Below are 16,386 nucleotides of genomic sequence, written 5' to 3'. Positions count from 1 at the left end.
GCTCCCTCCCCAGTTCTGGCTGCTCTTCCCCCTTAGAGGAAGAAGTAGTTTGGGCCACCCGGCAGAGGGGGGCCTGGCCGGTTACAGTGGCTCTGAGCCGGGATGTCCAGGCCCCCTGGGTTCTGGTTGGAGGATCCTCTGCTAGGCTGGACGGGCTCAGTCCTCCCCCACCTCCCCCCAGTCCAGGCAGAGCAGGTGTGTGGGCCCGCGGAGCTCCCCTCGAAGTGCACCGGGAAGCACAGCGGGCAGAGACCCTTCCTAGTCCCCCAGCTCTCCGGGCCCTGCTGGGTGAGTGGCTGGCTGGGCAGCAGCCTTGTGTATCGGGACCAGCGGCCCTGGGACACACCAGCAGCCCGGCAAGTGGCCTTCTCCAAGCAGTCCTCACGGTAGCCGCATCCACTTAGCCTCTGCTCCCTCCGTGTCTGGAGAGCCTCCCCCCTCCAAGGAGGCCATTTCCAGTAGCATGATGCCACCTATAGCATGTACCTGGAATTAGTCTGAACTGCCTCACACTGCCAGCTGGCGATGGGGAGCTGGGAGGAAGATCACACAGAGGACCCTACCCTGCCTTGCTGGGTTTAGGTGACAGAGTTAGGCTGCTCACCCCAGGCTACCTCCTGAACTTTGCCTCTTGTCTTGTGGGCTGCGCTGGCTGTGAGATAGCTCCGTGCTTGGCATTACTGGGGAAACAGAGCAGGACCTGGGGCAGCCAGGCATCAGAAGCTTCTTCCCTTCAGGGGATCCGCATGCCTTGCAGGCAGGTGCAAGCTTCAACGTTCTGGGAGCCGCCCTAGGCTTGGGTACCGGTGGTCAGCAGCCAATAAGTATTTTCTCCACGCGTTGCAATCCCGGTGAACCCACCTTGATTCAGCACACCAGCAAGTCCGTCGCCCCAAATGAATGTGTTCACTGAAAATGCTCACCAAGATCTGGACGAGTGGCTGGTTCAAGGCAACTCAGGACGAGACGAAGCTGAGAGATAATGCAGCATCTCAGACCCGCAGCCCAGGCAAGCTACTGCGCCACTGTGGCAGGCTGGCGCGGGGGGGGGGGGTCCCGTGGGGGACTCAAGGGGACTGCCAGGTCAACTGCTTCCATGCTTGAAATGGGTGCTGCTGTTGATCCACTGAGCCAGTCCCTTTCCCTGGCCAGACTACTGCAGAGCTGGGACAGCATGAGGCAGTGACACCTCAGTCCCCACAGCCACCCCTCCCCCCCCAGTCCCCAACGGTGGCTGCTCCGGACCAGTGACACCTTTCCAAGCCCCTCACCAATTAAATCCACAGACTTAGTCCAGCCCTGTGCTGCGATTTAATATGGTCATCGTTAAGTTACTTAATGCTCTGTTTCTTCGTCTTTAATGTGGTTAATAAACCTCAAGAGAGCTGTGTTGAGGAATAAAAGCAAGAGTCCGTGAACCCATGAAGCAGCCAGCCGCAGCCCGGGAGCAGGTAGCCCTCACCCAGAAGATGGCTCTAGCACAGTCCGCTCCAGTACGCCCTCTTGTGCCAGGAGGGGTGGTGCCACATGCTGGGGAGAAAACCAACCGCGACACATTGCGCAAACTTCAGGCTTCTGTGTGCAATGCTAGGCGTGTGAGACGTGTCAGCAGGCAAGGGTCACCGAGTGCTTTCCAAAAGCCTTGACATCCCAATCAACTTCCCGGAACACGTCACTATCACCTGTGGAGACCAGATTAGTTGCGTACTTACTAGACAGATGCTGAGGTGCTGAGAAGGAGCTGGTCCAGGAAACCAGGGGAACAAAGCGAGCGTGGGTGGGACCTGGCACTCACCAGTGCATGCCCCATGGCTCACTTGGTTGCTGGGCACCGGCACCAGCCTCCTTCCCACCCTCCCTTACTTCTCTCCACTCCCACCTGTCTCCACCCTCTTCTGGCCAGTCTGGCTTTGCTCCTAGGGACAGCCCAGACCTGGAACGCCCCTGCGAGCTAATCCAAAGAGCATCCTCCGAGCGGTGTGAGCAGCTTCAGGCTGCTTCCCTCCCTGGACCGTGGACTGGGGAAGAAGCTTTGCAGCTGAGGCTCGGAGCCTTGGATGGGCGGCTGGATGATGTGAATAGGGCGGAGTCCTGTGTTCCTGGATCGGGAACTGGGGGTGTCGGCCACCACCACAGGGTAGAGATGGACCCCATGTAGGAAGTAGGGGTGCAGGTCTCAGAGCTTCCCTGGTTCTGTGGAAGTGCCACCATTAGGAGGAGCCGGCGGCTTCCAGTGGGACTTGGGCTCTGGGGCCAGGCTTTGTCCCACTCCATACCCACTTCAGTGTCTTCCTCTTCTCTCTTCCCCTCGTCCGTTTCCAGCGATCTCTTCCCATCCCTCTAACACCTAGCCCAGCGCCTGCCTCTGCCAGTCCTGGTCCACTCCCTCCCTTTCAGGTGGACACCGCTGAGACCCAGTCTGTATGAAGTATGGCACCAGCTGGATTCAGGGATTTACTCTCCAGAGTTCCCGCGGGAACCTTGCTGCCCTCACCTCGTGCCCCCAACCCAGCCCCTCCCTCAGCCCTGGGCGCCCTTCAGCTGCCCACAGCCCCCTTCGCGGGCTGCTTTCCGCTCTTTCTCCTAGGGCTCAGTCAGTCTCCGGGATCCGGCCTGGGGACACAGGAGGCAGTGGCTCCAGTCCTTGCCCACCCCAGGCTGCATGGTACAGGATAGGTCCAGCGCCCCCTCAGCTTGGGGCAGAGTCGGAGAGGACAGTTCCTGGACAGACTGACCACCAGGTCCTCCTAGGGCAGTTAAAGCAGGTTACTGGAGACCCTCCTACAGACCTGCGAAGTTTCTCCCAACACCCTGGAGGACTTCCCACTGGGTGGCCACTTTCCCTACCCTTAGTCCATGGTGTGCACTGCGCCAAAAGGGAGACCTGGGACTGAAATGTGAAGTTCTCCTAGGTTTTCTGGCTAGGAAAAGACTTGAGGTGGCTGTAGTCTTGAGTATTCTGAGATGTCTTCTTCCAGGAAGGTGTGATCTATCTACACTTTTCTCTCCCCGCTCCCTTTCGGTCACACACACACATGGAGTCCACTAAAAAGGTAGTAATACTTATGGATTGGGTTACATCAAGACAAGGATAAATATATATAAATATATATATATATACACACACACACACATTACATATATATACACACACACATGGGGGGGGAGAGGGAGTGAGAAAGGAAGGGAGAGAGGAAGAGAGAAGGAAGGAGAGAGAGGGAAAGAGTTATGGCAGAGATAGCTTCCAAAATGAAGAGAGAAGAGGAGGGAGGCAAGCAAGACCTGGTGTGTGTGGGCATCCCATCATCAGAGTCCTCCCTCCCTACTCCCCACCAGACCTTTGCGTGCTCCTCGGAGTTCTTCCTCCTCCCCACCCCCACCCCCTGCCACTCTCTCCCACAGCCAGTCCTTCCTCCTGCACTCCTAAAGCTAAAAAGGAACTTATTAATTATCTCAGGAGTGGAGTGGAGCACACCTGTAATCCCAGCTCTGACACTGGAGGATTGAGGTCTACCCAGCAAGACTCTGCCTCACAAAATCAAACAGGACAGGGCAAAGAAAGAAAGAAAGAAAAGAAAAAGAAAGAAAGAAAAGAAAGAAAGAAAGAAAGAAAGAAAGAAAGAAAGAAAGAAAGGAAGGAAGGAAGGAAGGAAGAAAGAAAGAGAAAGAAAATACAAGTATCTAGGGCTCGTTGGTTGCAAGCTGGAGCTTCAGGAGTGTTCCTTCTTAAACTTGCATTTCTTCAGGAGAGAGAGAGTTGTTCCAGAGCAGTGCACAGAGAGGCAGGGTAGGTCTCTAGCCTTTTGCACCCTCCCTCACTAAACTACAGGAGGGGACGAGGTGGCTTTGGAGGGGACAGATTCCGTAGCAGAAATCCCCCCAAGAGTCCAGGACCTCTGAAAGTGGCCCCACTTTTCTTTCTTACAATTCTGGTCCAAATTCATTTACCATATTTGTGGATTTCCCCCTCCCTCTGCTCTTCACATTAAAAAAAAAGATCAAGAAGTTGGTTATGTGTAAAAGGTGTTTCTCCTAGATTGCCCCCTCGCCACCCACTCACAGCCTCGGAAGCTGCTTCAAATCCCACGACTTCGGTTGCTGGGTGGCAGAACTCCTGGAAGGTACAACCCCGGGGCCAGGGAGGGCGGTCAACACCACCTTGGTCCCTCTCAGACTTTGGGTCTGTCCCTCCTCACTTTGCCACGTGCAGGTCAGCCTCCAAAACCCCCGGACACATTCGAGGCTGGCCCAGCGAGCCCCTATCCCAGCGGGCGAGCCCCCATCCCGGCGGGCGCGCCCCCATCCCGGCGGGCGAGCCCCCATCCCAGCGGGTGAGCCCCTATCCCAGCGGGCGCGCCCCTATCCCAGCGGGAGAGCCCCTATCCCAGCGGGTGAGCCCCTTTCCCAGCGGGTGAGCCCCTATCCCAGCGGGAGAGCCCCTATCCCAGCGGGTGAGCCCCTTTCCCAGCGGGTGAGCCCCTTTCCCAGCGGGTGAGCCCCTAACCCAGCGGGCGAGCCCCCATCCCAGCGGGTGAGCCCCCATCCCAGCGGGTGAGCCCCCATCCCAGCGGGTGCGCCCCTATCCCAGCGGGAGAGCCCCTATCCCAGCGGGCCGACCCCTATCCCAGTGGCTGCTCCCTTCTGTGGAGGGGCAAAAAAAAGTAGTTCAACCCTCAAGAATGACACTGGAAAAGCGGAGAAACTGAAGGTGAACAGCACTTGAACTGCTTTAAATTGCCTCTCTCCCGGGTCAGGGCAGGAGGAAGGAAAGAAAGAGAGAGAGAGAGAAAGTGAGAGAGAGAGAGAGAGAGAGAGAGAGAGAGAGAGAGAGAGAGAGAGAGAGAGAGAGAGAGAGAGGGAGAGAGGGAGAGAGAGGGGGAGGGAGGGAGGTGGGAGAGAGGGAGGGAGAGAGAGGGGAGGGAGGGAGGGAAAATCAGCCCTTCCCGCCCTTAACCTATGTTCTCAGGATCTCAAGGACAAGCTGAAGAAAGGAAAATTAATTTCGCTTCTGATTGCTGTTATTCTAGATAAGCCATTATTATGCAAATGAGGGCGCGCGGCCCGGGACGAGGCGCGGGGACGGCGCGGGGCGGCCCCACACCACGTCGGCCCCCAGCGTCGCCGGGGTTCCGCGTCCAGGGAAATACGGTACCGCGCTCCCCCGCGCTGACCTGAGGTGCGGCCGGGCACGGGCGGGCGCGCGGAGGGCGCCTGGGCCGCCGGACAGCCGGGCGCTGGCGGGGCACCGCGGCGTCCGCCCGGTCCCCCCCCACGGCAGGACCTCAGCCGGGTCCGCCCCACGGAACCCCGTCCCGGCCGGCCCGCGGGGCGCCTCTGCGGGCGAGGTGGGAGTCGGGGTGCGGTGGGGGGCGCAGGGAACGACTCTGCTCCCCGAAGTTCTCGCCGCGGCCGATGATTCCTGGAATGTTCCCGCAGGTTCCCGTGTACCTCGTGGATTCTGACCAGCACCCGTCCAAGAAAAGGGGGGGACTAGCCTGGCCACGTGGGAGGCGAGTGCCGACGCCGCTCTCGGGCTCCCAGGCGGGACGCGTCCCAGCCCGGTCTCAAAGGCCCCGCGCGCATCGGCGGTGCGCACCGGCGGTGGGCGCGGGCGCGGCCCCCCGACTCTCCCGCGCCCCTGGGCGCACTTCCGGGGAAGGGAGCGGGGAGGCCCGCCGCGCACGCGCCTGCGGGTCCGGGGGCGCCGGGCGCTGCGCTCCCGGGGGCTGGAGGCGCCCGGGCCGGGACGAGTCCCCTCTCCCGCCACTGCCGGCCTCCGAGCCCGTCCCGCGGGAGTATCTACAGTTCACGCTTTAAAATGGGGTCTTGGCCTCTGCACACGTCCCGCTCAGCCACCCAGGGGACCCCGCTGGTGAACATGCTGATATTTCTTGTAAGGTAGCCGGTGCCGGTGCTCACCGCCTGTAATCCTGGCAACTCTGGAGTCTGAGGATTACGGTTCAAAGCCAGCCTCGGCAGGAAAGTCCCTGAGAGCTTTATCTCCAACTAACCATCCAAGCCAGAAGTGGAGCTGTGGCTCCAGCCTTGAGTGCTCCCAGCACCCTTTTCAATTGTCCAGCCACAAGTTTTTCAGCTTCCGGCTCTGCTAGGGGGCAGCGTCTGTCTCTGAACTGTCACCGGCAGCCACAAAGCCCCTGTTGTGGGGTGTGTGGGGACCCGTGGCTAGGATTTCCCAGGTGGACCCCTGCAGTGGGCACTGGGCAAGTTGCTGTGTGGCTTCACCCGCCAAGCGGGGACAGTAGAGCTGGTCTTAGCTGAGTGTGTGTGCCTGCACTCATCAGTGGGCTGGAATCCCGAGGATATTCTCCGCCCTGGAGGGCGCGTGGGGCACTTGGCTTGGCTCCTCAGGTCAAAGGGGCAAATGTCAAGGTCATTTGGCTTCCATCACGGGCAGTCCTGTCGGAGACCTGCACAGCCTGCTCCTTCCTGTCTCTACCAAGGAGGACATGGGACAAGAAGGAAGAACCCAGAACCCGTCTCTCTTCCTCTGGTAACAGCTGGAAGCTGACCCACCAGCAGAAACCCAGGCAGCCTTTCTTCTAGTCATAGGCCAACCTGTCCTGGTCAGGCCTTTGAGCTTTTGCCCAGGGCATCGGGCCATCTCTGCCTCCCCAAGCACTCCCTCACTCCAGGGAGGCAGAGCTGACCGCCACCGCCGGCCCCAGAACCTCGGGCCACACGATCACTTCACAGCTCTGCCAGGACGTGAAAGATAGGGTTCCAAATCTGCTAGTGTCAGGGGCCAATACCGGGCAGGTCCCGGGGCCTGCCAAGCCACAGACCTGCAAGTCTACAGAGTTAGCCGAGGCCTGGCCTCAGCCTTAAGCTGGAAGACGCGCGCTGGGGCTTGCCGCTGGCCAGCAGCCCTGGAGCCCAGCGCCCTGCCCTCGCCTGCGGGGTCAGACTTTCCCCCCTCCCCCAAGGCTGCATCCTTGGGAAGCAAAACCTAAGAGGGCTCCAGACAGCTTCTGAACTTGAAGAGTTCTAGGCTCAAGAGTCTGGGCTCTGAGTCCCGTCCAGCACCTTCTGGAGCCTGGAACCAGAGAGGGGTCTGAGGTCTTCCAGCAACACATTGGGAGTCTTCACAGATAAGGACTGTCCTGAGTCCGTGTCTGGGTCACCAGAACCCAACAATAGCTCTGGGGCTCAGGAGCAGGTGTCCCAGGCCAGTGGGTACCCGTGTTGCCATAAAGAAAGAAACAAGACAGCTCATCTCAGGAGAGAAGAGACTGCTAAGAGATCTCCAACAATTTCCTTCATAAAAATGTGATTTGCTTTCCACTTTCACTCCCCCACCCCGCCCCCGCCCCAACTCAAGCACTGTCTCCAAAGACACTCAAATTGCAGCCATATGGGCAAAAGTAATAGGAAGCAGTTACCTTATTTACTGCAGAGACCGCGCATGCAAACCTGGCAGCCAGCAACCCCAGATCCACTGGGGACAGAAATGTGATGAAGGGCAGTGGGTTCTTGTTCTTTGAAACTTTGTTTACTTTTGGGAGGTGTATCTGGTTTTAAAAAAAAAATAAGCCAGGATCTAACTTGGAAAGAGGAAAGCCATACGAGAGAAGGTTGGAGGATGGAGTCTCAGGAAGGGGAGTTCAGTAGGCAAAGTGGACAGCTAGTTTTCTTCCATTGGTCCCTGGGACTGTGGCACTAGTTTACCAGCCCCAAAGGGCAGATGCAGACCCCCCCCACACCAGTGCCCTCTACTATGTCCATAAGCATCATGCCATGCTCACCCCACAGACCCCAGCTCCCAGTCCTAGGAGACTTACAGACTTAGAAACTATTCCTCAGACCCTTCCCCCTGCGTCCTCAAGGGTCCAGGAATGAAGCCATTCGGGTACCAGTTTTCCCATCCTCTGCATCTCTGGTCTGTCCTGGGCCTGCCCACTGACAGGGCTTGCTTCCACCCTTTGGAGGTGACCCCACACCACTAGACTGAGGCTCACTCCGACTTCTCTTTTACTTCTGAGTTGAACTCGAAAGTGATCAAAAAAGTAAAGCAATTTCAGACACATTCCAGTTTTGTTCAGAGGAAGTTGTTTGGATAGAATCACCACTAGACATAAAGAAGATGGGGGTGAAGTGTGTATGTGTGTGTGTGTGTGTGTATGAGAGAGAGAGAGAGAGAGAGAGAGAGAGAGAGAGAGAGAGAGAGAGAGAGAGAGAGAGAGAGAGAGAGAGAGAGAGAGCACGCCAAGGACTGAAGACCCCGCTAGAGGAGAGGGCTGTTCTAGATAAAGTCAGGGCTGGCTTTGCCCACATCAAGTTTCAGAGGTACTGAGGCAAAGGGGAAACTTGAGACAGAGAAGGGAAAGAGAGGAGGGAGGAAGGAAAGAAAGAAAGGAGGGAGGGAGGAACAGGATGGAAGGAAGGAACAGGAAGGAAGGAAAGAAGGAATGAGGAAGGAACGAGGAAGGAAGGAAGGAACAGGAAGGGAGGAACAAGGAGGAAGGAAGGAAGGATGGATGGATGGATCAGGGAGGAAGGCAGGCAGGCAGGCAGAGGGAGGAAGGAGAGAGAGCCAGGTTTTCCCATTCTTAAACTGGAATTCTCCTCCCCTGCCTGCAGAGCGGCGGCGCGCCCGTCGCGGCCAGGTTCGAGAAGGCTCTCAGAAGGGAAGCTGCCCCTTTTCTTTTCCGGGGGCGGCCGCGGGCCGGGGAGGGGTCCGGCCCCCGCTCCCCTCCGCCCCGGGGCGGCCCGCGGGGCTCCGGGCGGCGGCGCGCGAGGCGGGGCGGGCGCTGGCGGCGGGCGGGGGCCGCGGGGGTGGCCGCGGGGAGACCCGCGCCCGGCGAGGGTGGGGTCTCCCGGGGCGGGGAAGCCAGACACTTCGAGGCGGCGGAGGCCGACTTTATTTTTACTGCCCGAACTGTTGGAAAGTATTTAAGCTTAAACAGAAACAGCTGTCCCGCGGGCCCGGCCGGAGAAACTATTTGTTACCGGGAATGGCTTTTTATGAGCGCGGGCGCGGCGGGCGGCGGCCTCCCGCGGGCGGCGGGCGCGGGGCGCCGGGGATGGGCGGGGGGGGGGGGCGCGTCCGCTCCGGCCGGCCCGTCCCCCGTCCCCCGCGCCCGCTCCGCGGCTCTTCCCCGGCGCGTCCCGCGCCCCGCCCGGGCCCAGGGAAGCCGCCTCCTCCATGCCCGCCACCGGTGTTTGAACTAAGAGTGGGTCCCCGGGGGGGAGCGCGCGACCCCGGGCCAGGGCCGCGGAGGGCGGGGGGGGGGGCCGCCGCCGGCCCCGCTCCGCCCCTCCCCGCCGTTCCCTGCACGCGCGCGGGCCGGGCACCCGCGTGAGACCCTCTCGCCCAGCCCGCACCCGACCGCACTCCCCCCAACTTGTGCGCCGCCAGCTCTTGCCCGGCGTGCCCGCCCGCTGGGGGAGAGCTACCGCCGGATGCCGGGCTTGGCAAGCCCCGAACCCCCAAACCAGCCAAGCGCCCGCCTCTGCCCTGACGGTGGTCGTGACCCTGGCGCACTCGGGCGGGGCGGACAGAAGGGGCAGGGGCGGGGCGGGGAGAGCTGGCAGGGGCGGGCAGCGGCTGGGGCGGCAGGGGCAGCGCGGACAGTGGCAGGGACAATAGGAGCAGTGGCTGGGCAGCAGGGGCTGCGGCTGGGACAGTAGGGCAGTGACTGGGCAGCAGGGGCAGTCTCTGGGCAGCAGGAGCAGCAGCTGGGGCAGCAGGGGCAGTGGCTGGGCAGTAGGACAGTGGCTGGGCAGGACAGTGGCTGGGCAGCAGGGGCAGCGGCTGGGGCAGCAGGGGCAGCGGCTGGGGCAGCAGGGGCAGTGTGGGCAGCAGGGGCAGCGGCTGGGCAGCAGGGGCAGCGGCTGGAGTAGTGGCTGGGCAGCAGGGGCAGTGGCTGGAGTAGTGGCTGGGCAGCAGGGGCAGTGGCTGGGCAGTGTCTGGGCAGCAGGGGCAGCGGCTGGGCAGTGTCTGGGCAGCAGGGGCAGCGGCTGGGCAGTGTCTGGGCAGCAGGGGCAGTGTCTGGGCAGCAGGGGCAGCGGCTGGGCAGTGTCTGGGCAGCAGGGGCAGCAGGGGCAGTGTCTGGGCAGCAGGAGCAGCGGCTGGGACAGCAGGGGCAATGGCTGGGCAGCAGGGGCAGCGGCTGGGCAGTGTCTGGGCAGCAGGGGCAGTGTCTGGGCAGCAGGGGCAATGGCTGGGCAGCAGGGGTAGCGGCTGGGCAGTGTCTGGGCAGCAGGGGCAGCGGCTGGGCAGCAGGGGCAATGGCTGGGCAGCAGGGGCAATGGCTGGGCAGCAGGGGCAATGGCTGGGCAGCAGGGGTAGCGGCTGGGCAGCAGGGGCAGCGGCTGGGGCGGTGGTGGGGTGGGAGGAGGCGCGACCTCTCCTGCGGGATCGCGGTCGGGAGCAGCTGGGCCTGCACCGGGTCTGCGCTCGGCCTCGGCGCTGTCCGGTCCGCCCGGCTCGCGGGGTCCATCCGGTGGGCGAAGGCCCGGTCGCGCGGCAGATCCGGGCAGGAGCAGTGATTTGTTAGCGAGGTGGGACCCGCGACAGTGGGGGTGGGAGGGAGGCGTTTCCATGGAGACCGCGGGCCGGGCGTATGGGGGGGGCAGCGAGGGCGCTCGGCGGGTCTCGGGGTTCGGGCGGGCGCGGCTGGACGCTCCAGTACCGGAGCACGGGGCATTGTGCGCCGCGAGCGGCGGGGAGGGGTCTGGCTGACACCGCCGCGGGGGTCCCGGCGAGAGCCGAGGGGGACGCAGAGCGCCGCGGGGACAACTTGGCGGCTGGGGAGGGGGCCCGGGAGAGGAGGCAGGGCTGCCCGCCCCCCCCGTGCGCCCCCCCGGCCAGCCTCCCAGACTGACAGCGGCCGGGCCCGCCCTCCCCGCGGCGTCACTTCCGCCGGCGGCCCCCACCTCCGCGCGCTCAGTCTCTAGTCAATTTGGGCTCCGCCCCCTGGCGATTGGAACGCGGGTCACGTAGCAACGCGGGGGAGGCAGGGCGAGGGGCGTGGCCTAGAGCCTGTCCAATCCGCGCCCGAGGAGCCGGTCCCGGCGGCTCGGCTTTAGCAACGTCGTTAGCAACACGTGGGGCGGGAGGAAGCGCGGGGCGGGGGAGGAGGGAGCGGAGCGCAGCCGCGAGGGCGGGGGCCGCGGGAGGGAGCGGGCGCGGGGCGGGCGGAGAGCTGACGTCAGCGGGAGAGTATTATGGGCTGTCGCGCGCTGGCTGCTGCTTTTCTGCTCCTGGAAGCGGCCGAGGGGGAAGCGGCGAGTCAACATGGAGCTCTCGGCGGTGGGGGAGCGGGTGTTCGCGGCCGAAGCCCTGCTGAAGCGGCGCATCCGGAAAGTAGGTGCCCCGGGCGTCGGGCCGCGGCGCGGCGGGGCCCTCCCCTCCGGCCGGGCTCCCCCCCTGCAGCCCAGCCTCCCTTCCCCCCTCCCGGCCGCGGCGGCGGCGGCGGCGGCGCTGAGCTGAGCCGAGCCGAGCCCGGCGCTGCGCCGCTGCTGCCGCTGCTGCTCGCGGCGGCGGTGCACGGCTCGCACGGGCGGGGGGCGGGGGGCGGGATGCGGGGCACGCACTTTGTGTGCGGCGCCCCGCGCAGGGCGGTGCGGTGGGTGCGTGCCCGCGGCGGCGGCGGGGTCCGGGGCGTGCGTTTTCGCCTCGTTTCTGTGTCTTCGTCGTGCCTCCCTCCCTGCACACGCGCGCGCGCGCACACACGCACACACGCGTGTTCTCCTTTGCATCCGCAGGGCCGCATGGAATACCTCGTGAAGTGGAAGGGCTGGTCGCAGAAGTAAGTAGGTTACGGGCAGCCCTCCACCCCGCGCTGGGGACTCCGGAGGTCTCTTTCTTCCTCTTTTCCCTTGGACGTTGAGATGCGATGCGAGGCCCGTAGAAAAGTTAACACGCACAGACTCACGCGCGTGCACACGCACGCTCCCTGCTCTCGAGAATGACGCCCCCTCCCCTCTCCCCGACCCCCTCTAGATACAGCACCTGGGAGCCGGAAGAAAACATCCTCGATGCCCGGCTGCTCGCAGCCTTTGAGGAAAGGTACCGACCCCGGCAGGGTGGGGGGAGCGGGGTGGCCTCGCGGGCCTGGACCGGAGCCCCACTCACACCCCCTCCCCTCTCCCTCTCTCCAGGGAACGAGAGATGGAACTCTATGGCCCCAAAAAACGAGGACCCAAACCTAAAACCTTCCTTCTCAAGGTAGAGTGGCAGTGTCCAATGGCCGACAGCGATATTGTCCAGTCACTTCATGCAAAGCGGACCCTGAGGGTTTGTGAGCCAATGGGGGTGTCCACACTCGCGGCCTGTTTGTATTCTAGGAGGGAGTCCCCTGACAGCTTGTCAGGAAGTCAGTGGCGGCCCCCAGGAGTGTTTGGGTGGTGGAGCTTAGACATTCCCGAATGCCTTTATGCTCTCCCTGAGCCGTCCCAAAAGGATCTACAATGGAATACCCTAGTGTGCTGGCTGCAAATGGCTTCAGGACAAATCCCCTTTCCCCTCCCCCCAGACTGCCACACCGCTAAGCCCCACCCATATAGAACTTCCCAAGCTGCTGGGTGAAGCTGGGAGGTCAAGGCTGGAGGAGGGGTGGGGGGGCGGGGCCCTGCTTCACCCTTGACGCCTCCTCTCGCTGGCTCTCTTTCTGCAGGCCCAGGCCAAGGCAAAAGCCAAAACCTACGAGTTCAGAAGTGACTCTGCACGGGGAATCAGGATCCCCTACCCAGGTCGCTCCCCACAGGACCTGGCATCCGCTTCCCGGGGCAGAGAGGGCCTTCGGAACATGGGTCTGTCTCCTCCAGGGAGCAGCAGCAGCACCAGCAGCACCTGCCGTGCAGAACCCCCAAGAGACCGGGACCGGGATCGTGACCGAGAGCGAGAGAGGGAGCGGGAGCGAGAACGGGAGCGGGAACGGGAACGGAGCGCCAGCCGCATGGATGACAAACCCAGCTCTCCAGGGGACAGCTCTAAGAAACGAGGCCCCAAACCCCGCAAGGAGCTTCTAGACTCTTCGCAGAGGCCCTTGGGAGAGTCCAGTGATGGCCTCGGAGAATACCTGAAGGGCAGGAAGCTGGATGACATGCCTTCCGGGACCGGGAAGTTCCCAGCTGGCCACAGTGTGATCCAGCTGGCCAGAAGGCAGGACTCGGACCTGCTGCAATGTGGTCTGACCAGCCCTGGCGCAGCAGCGGAGGCAGTGGGCAAGTTGGCTGTGGACACCTTCCCAGCCAGGGTCATAAAGCACAGGGCTGCCTTCCTGGAGGCCAAAGGCCAGGGCGCCCTGGATCCTGGTGGGCCACGGGTTCGGCATGGGTCAGGCACCCCAGGCTCGGTGGGGAGCTTGTATCGGGACATGGGGGCCCAGGGGGGAAGGCCCTCCCTCATCGCCAGAATCCCAGTGGCCAGAATCTTGGGGGACCCAGAGGAAGAGTCCTGGAGCCCCTCCCTGACTAACCTGGAGAAGGTGGTGGTCACCGACGTGACCTCAAACTTTCTGACCGTCACCATTAAGGAAAGTAGCACGGACCAAGGCTTCTTTAAAGAGAAAAGATGAACTGCCGGTGGGGGTCAGGGCGAGAGCAGGCGAGAGTGAGTGCAACCTTGCCGAGTGCTTTTATTTTTATTTTTTTTATTTCTGGATGGGATGTGGCCTTGCCTGGTCCTGTCCCTGATTTCACACCCCTCTGCCCCTTTCCGTCCTCCTTCCTCCCTCTCAGTTTCGGTTGGAAAATTATCTCTAGAGTTATATTTTCTATTAGATGTAAATATGTTATTTAAGAAAAATATCTAAATATATATATATTTCAGCTCTTAAAGTTGTTTTATTTAAAAGAGGAGAAAGAGAGACAGACATTGTGGTTTAGTAGGGGCAGACAGTCTGAACCAGGACAGGAGGGGTTCCTGTCCCCCAGGGCACTTGGCAAGTTGTGGGCCCAAGCAGAGGCTGCTGAGTGTCTGGGGGGTCCTGGGCTGCCCACCTGACCCCCCTCCCGGCTCCACATTCCCAGTGCCAGACTCCTGGCACCAAAGCAGGCCCGGATTTTTCTCTCTTCCCATTGGCCAGCTAGACCAACAAAACATTGGCTTCCCAATCAGCAAAAAGGGGGCGGGTCAGCCCAGTTTTTTTTCTTCTATTTTTGAAGATTAAGAAGTCTATTAAGGGGGGAAAAGGTATGAACTTGAGTAACTCTTTTGTGTGTGTGTTGTTGAGGGTAAAATGTACGTGGGGAGCTGCTCTCCCCCTCCCCCAGGACCATACCAGAAAATGCACTTTACGGGAGACGTGTGCGGGAGACGTGTGTGCGGTACACATGCGGATCCCGTGTATTTGTCATGGGGACAAAAATCTCCCCGTTCCCTCCATTCCTTTCCTTAATTCCGCAGAGAGAAAAGAAACCCAGCGAATCTGTTTACATTCCCGAAATGCCAGGATAAATTGGGAGGATTGCGTGTCAGTGCCCAGGCCTCCAGACAGTTGCTTTACAAGAAAAGTGTTCGGGCGGACTTGTCCTTTGCGCCAGGAGAGATGGCCACCCCGCCTCCCGGGAAGACTCGGTGGAGCCTCCCACCCTCTCGGGGAGGGCGGGCAGCTCAGGAAAGGATTCTGGCCCCAGGCCAGGCCACCCAGCAGGGTGCTCACCCTGCGCAGGACGCTGCCCCGGGCGGCCCTCCCCGAGGGCCTGGCTGGGCCGGGCCGGGGTCACAGCCCCAGCCCGATTCTTGTCTTGGTGGCGGCGGCCGTGGTGGTGGGGCAAGAGGAAGCAGGAGCCGCGTCTGGGTTTCCATCCAGGAATGTACATCTCGACTTTTTGCTTTTCCCTTTTTTCCCACCCCCTTCCTAAAAGCAAAAGCTGTAATTTATAGACCTTTTCGAGCCCAGTGCTCTGTACATGAACTCCGCACCCAGACGCCGCCGGAGGAGGGAGGAGGAGCGGGAGTTGGCCTCCGGAGTTGGCGGTGGTGAGCGGCAAAGGCAGGCCGTGCTGTGCCGGGTCGGGCCCAGAGACCCCTCGCTCCCTGGCTCCAGCCCCTTCTCGACTCAAAAGCACAAATGTATCCCTCAACCCCCCTCCGCCCCTTCCAACTCCAACCCGACCACTATTTCACCCTCCCCACCCTTAAAGGGCCAGCAAAGATCGAAGTGTTTTAGGGCTTCTGCTGGGAGGGGTTCGGGGCCTGTGCAGGAGCAAGCCTGTTGGTAGTTAGGATTGGGCTGGGGGAGCTTGGAGGTGGGGAGTGGCCGGCAGGGATGCCGCCTGTCCTCCTCCACACTGGGCTCCAGCTTCTCAGCCTGTCCGCTCCAGACATTCTTGCCTTTAAAGAGAAAGGAAAAGAAACCGGGGTAAGACTTGATTTCAGTGTTGATGATCAGATTGCGCCTGAAGAGAGGCCCCGGTGGCATGGAGGGTTTTTTTTTTTTTTACCTGATTTTACATTTGTAAAACTGATACTTTAGACTTTGTATAAAGAAGTGCGGTTGGCCGTGTGTCTGTTTAAATGTTGACATATTTTCAGACGAAACTGCTTTGAAGGGGCGTGTCTGTCTAAGTAGTTGGTAGTTCCCAGCTTTGCATCTTTACCTGGCTGTCACCTGCCTTTCTCTTCCAAACTTCCTGGCTCCCCCCCCCCTCCCCGCTCCCACCCGCCCTCCCTCGGCCTTGCTGGGCACCGCTTGGCTCTGAGCCACTCCACGCTGCCGCTCGTCCTGCCAGCTGCCCTTGGCTGGAGTGTTCACCTCCTGTGCTGGCTCACTCTACAGCGTGCTGACCTGGGGGCCGAGCAGGGGCCGGGCCGGGAGTCAGCACTGGCCCGCCAGGGGCTTGTGGCTTGTGTGTGTGTTGATTTCTCAGATTTGTGTTCATCACAGATTGGTTTTAGGCTCTGCCTCCGCTTGAGAGAGAAGCTTGGGTACCTATCCTCTTATGTCTTGAATGTCTGTATCCAGTACCCATTTTTAAGTGTTTAAATATATACTTTGTAAATAGACACACGTCTTGCTTTTATTGTTTTTATTTATTTTCCCAGAGCATCAGGGAGGAGGCTGTGGGGAGGGGAGCACAGCGGCTGTTTTCTCATTACCCCTCTCCGCTCCCAGCCCTGCACCTAGGTCAGGACGGTCCCTCTCCCCCCCAGCCCCCAGCTAGCACAGCCCCACCGGAGGCCCAGCGGGGGGGGGCCTGGCAGGGAGCAGGGGGTGAGTTTCTCCTTGTGTGCTGGCATGCAGCTGGTGGCTTTTCCCACCTACTGGCTGAACTTTGGGCAGAAGTCAGGGAACCCCAGGGAAGGAAGGGCTCCCTGCTCTGGTGCGCCCCACCTCTAGTCCAGATATCTCTTGTCTTTCAAGGCCCAGGCGGTGCCTAAGAACCTTGTTCCCCGTTCTTCCTGGCCTGTCCCCCAAG

At 61.3% G+C, this 16,386-nt stretch overlaps 1 protein-coding gene across 2 annotated transcripts; it reads left to right on the top strand.

Annotated features, from left to right (window-relative positions):
* The first annotated feature begins 11,197 nt into the window (after positions 1-11,197).
* On the top strand, positions 11,198-15,926 carry Cbx8 (chromobox 8). 2 transcript variants are annotated; one of them, XM_070031583.1, is made up of 5 exons: positions 11,198-11,326; positions 11,728-11,771; positions 11,966-12,031; positions 12,124-12,190; positions 12,639-15,926. In XM_070031583.1, the coding sequence occupies exons 1-5, from the start codon at positions 11,258-11,260 to the stop codon at positions 13,539-13,541; spliced, it is 1,149 nt and encodes a 382-aa protein (XP_069887684.1). In that variant the 5' UTR covers positions 11,198-11,257; the 3' UTR covers positions 13,542-15,926. The 2 variants fall into 2 exon arrangements, with proteins under 2 accessions (XP_069887684.1, XP_069887683.1); XM_070031582.1 differs by having other exon boundaries at positions 12,124-12,259.
* The last annotated feature ends 460 nt before the right edge of the window (positions 15,927-16,386 follow it).

The sequence above is a fragment of the Dipodomys merriami genome, unplaced genomic scaffold (assembly GCF_024711535.1).
Source record: "Dipodomys merriami isolate MVZ:Mamm:240054 unplaced genomic scaffold, mDipMer1.0.p SCAF_202, whole genome shotgun sequence".
In the NCBI taxonomy this organism is placed as follows: Eukaryota; Metazoa; Chordata; class Mammalia; order Rodentia; family Heteromyidae; genus Dipodomys; species Dipodomys merriami.
The sequence above is the reverse complement of the archived record's forward strand: the minus strand, read 5'-3'. Positions and strand labels throughout refer to the sequence as shown.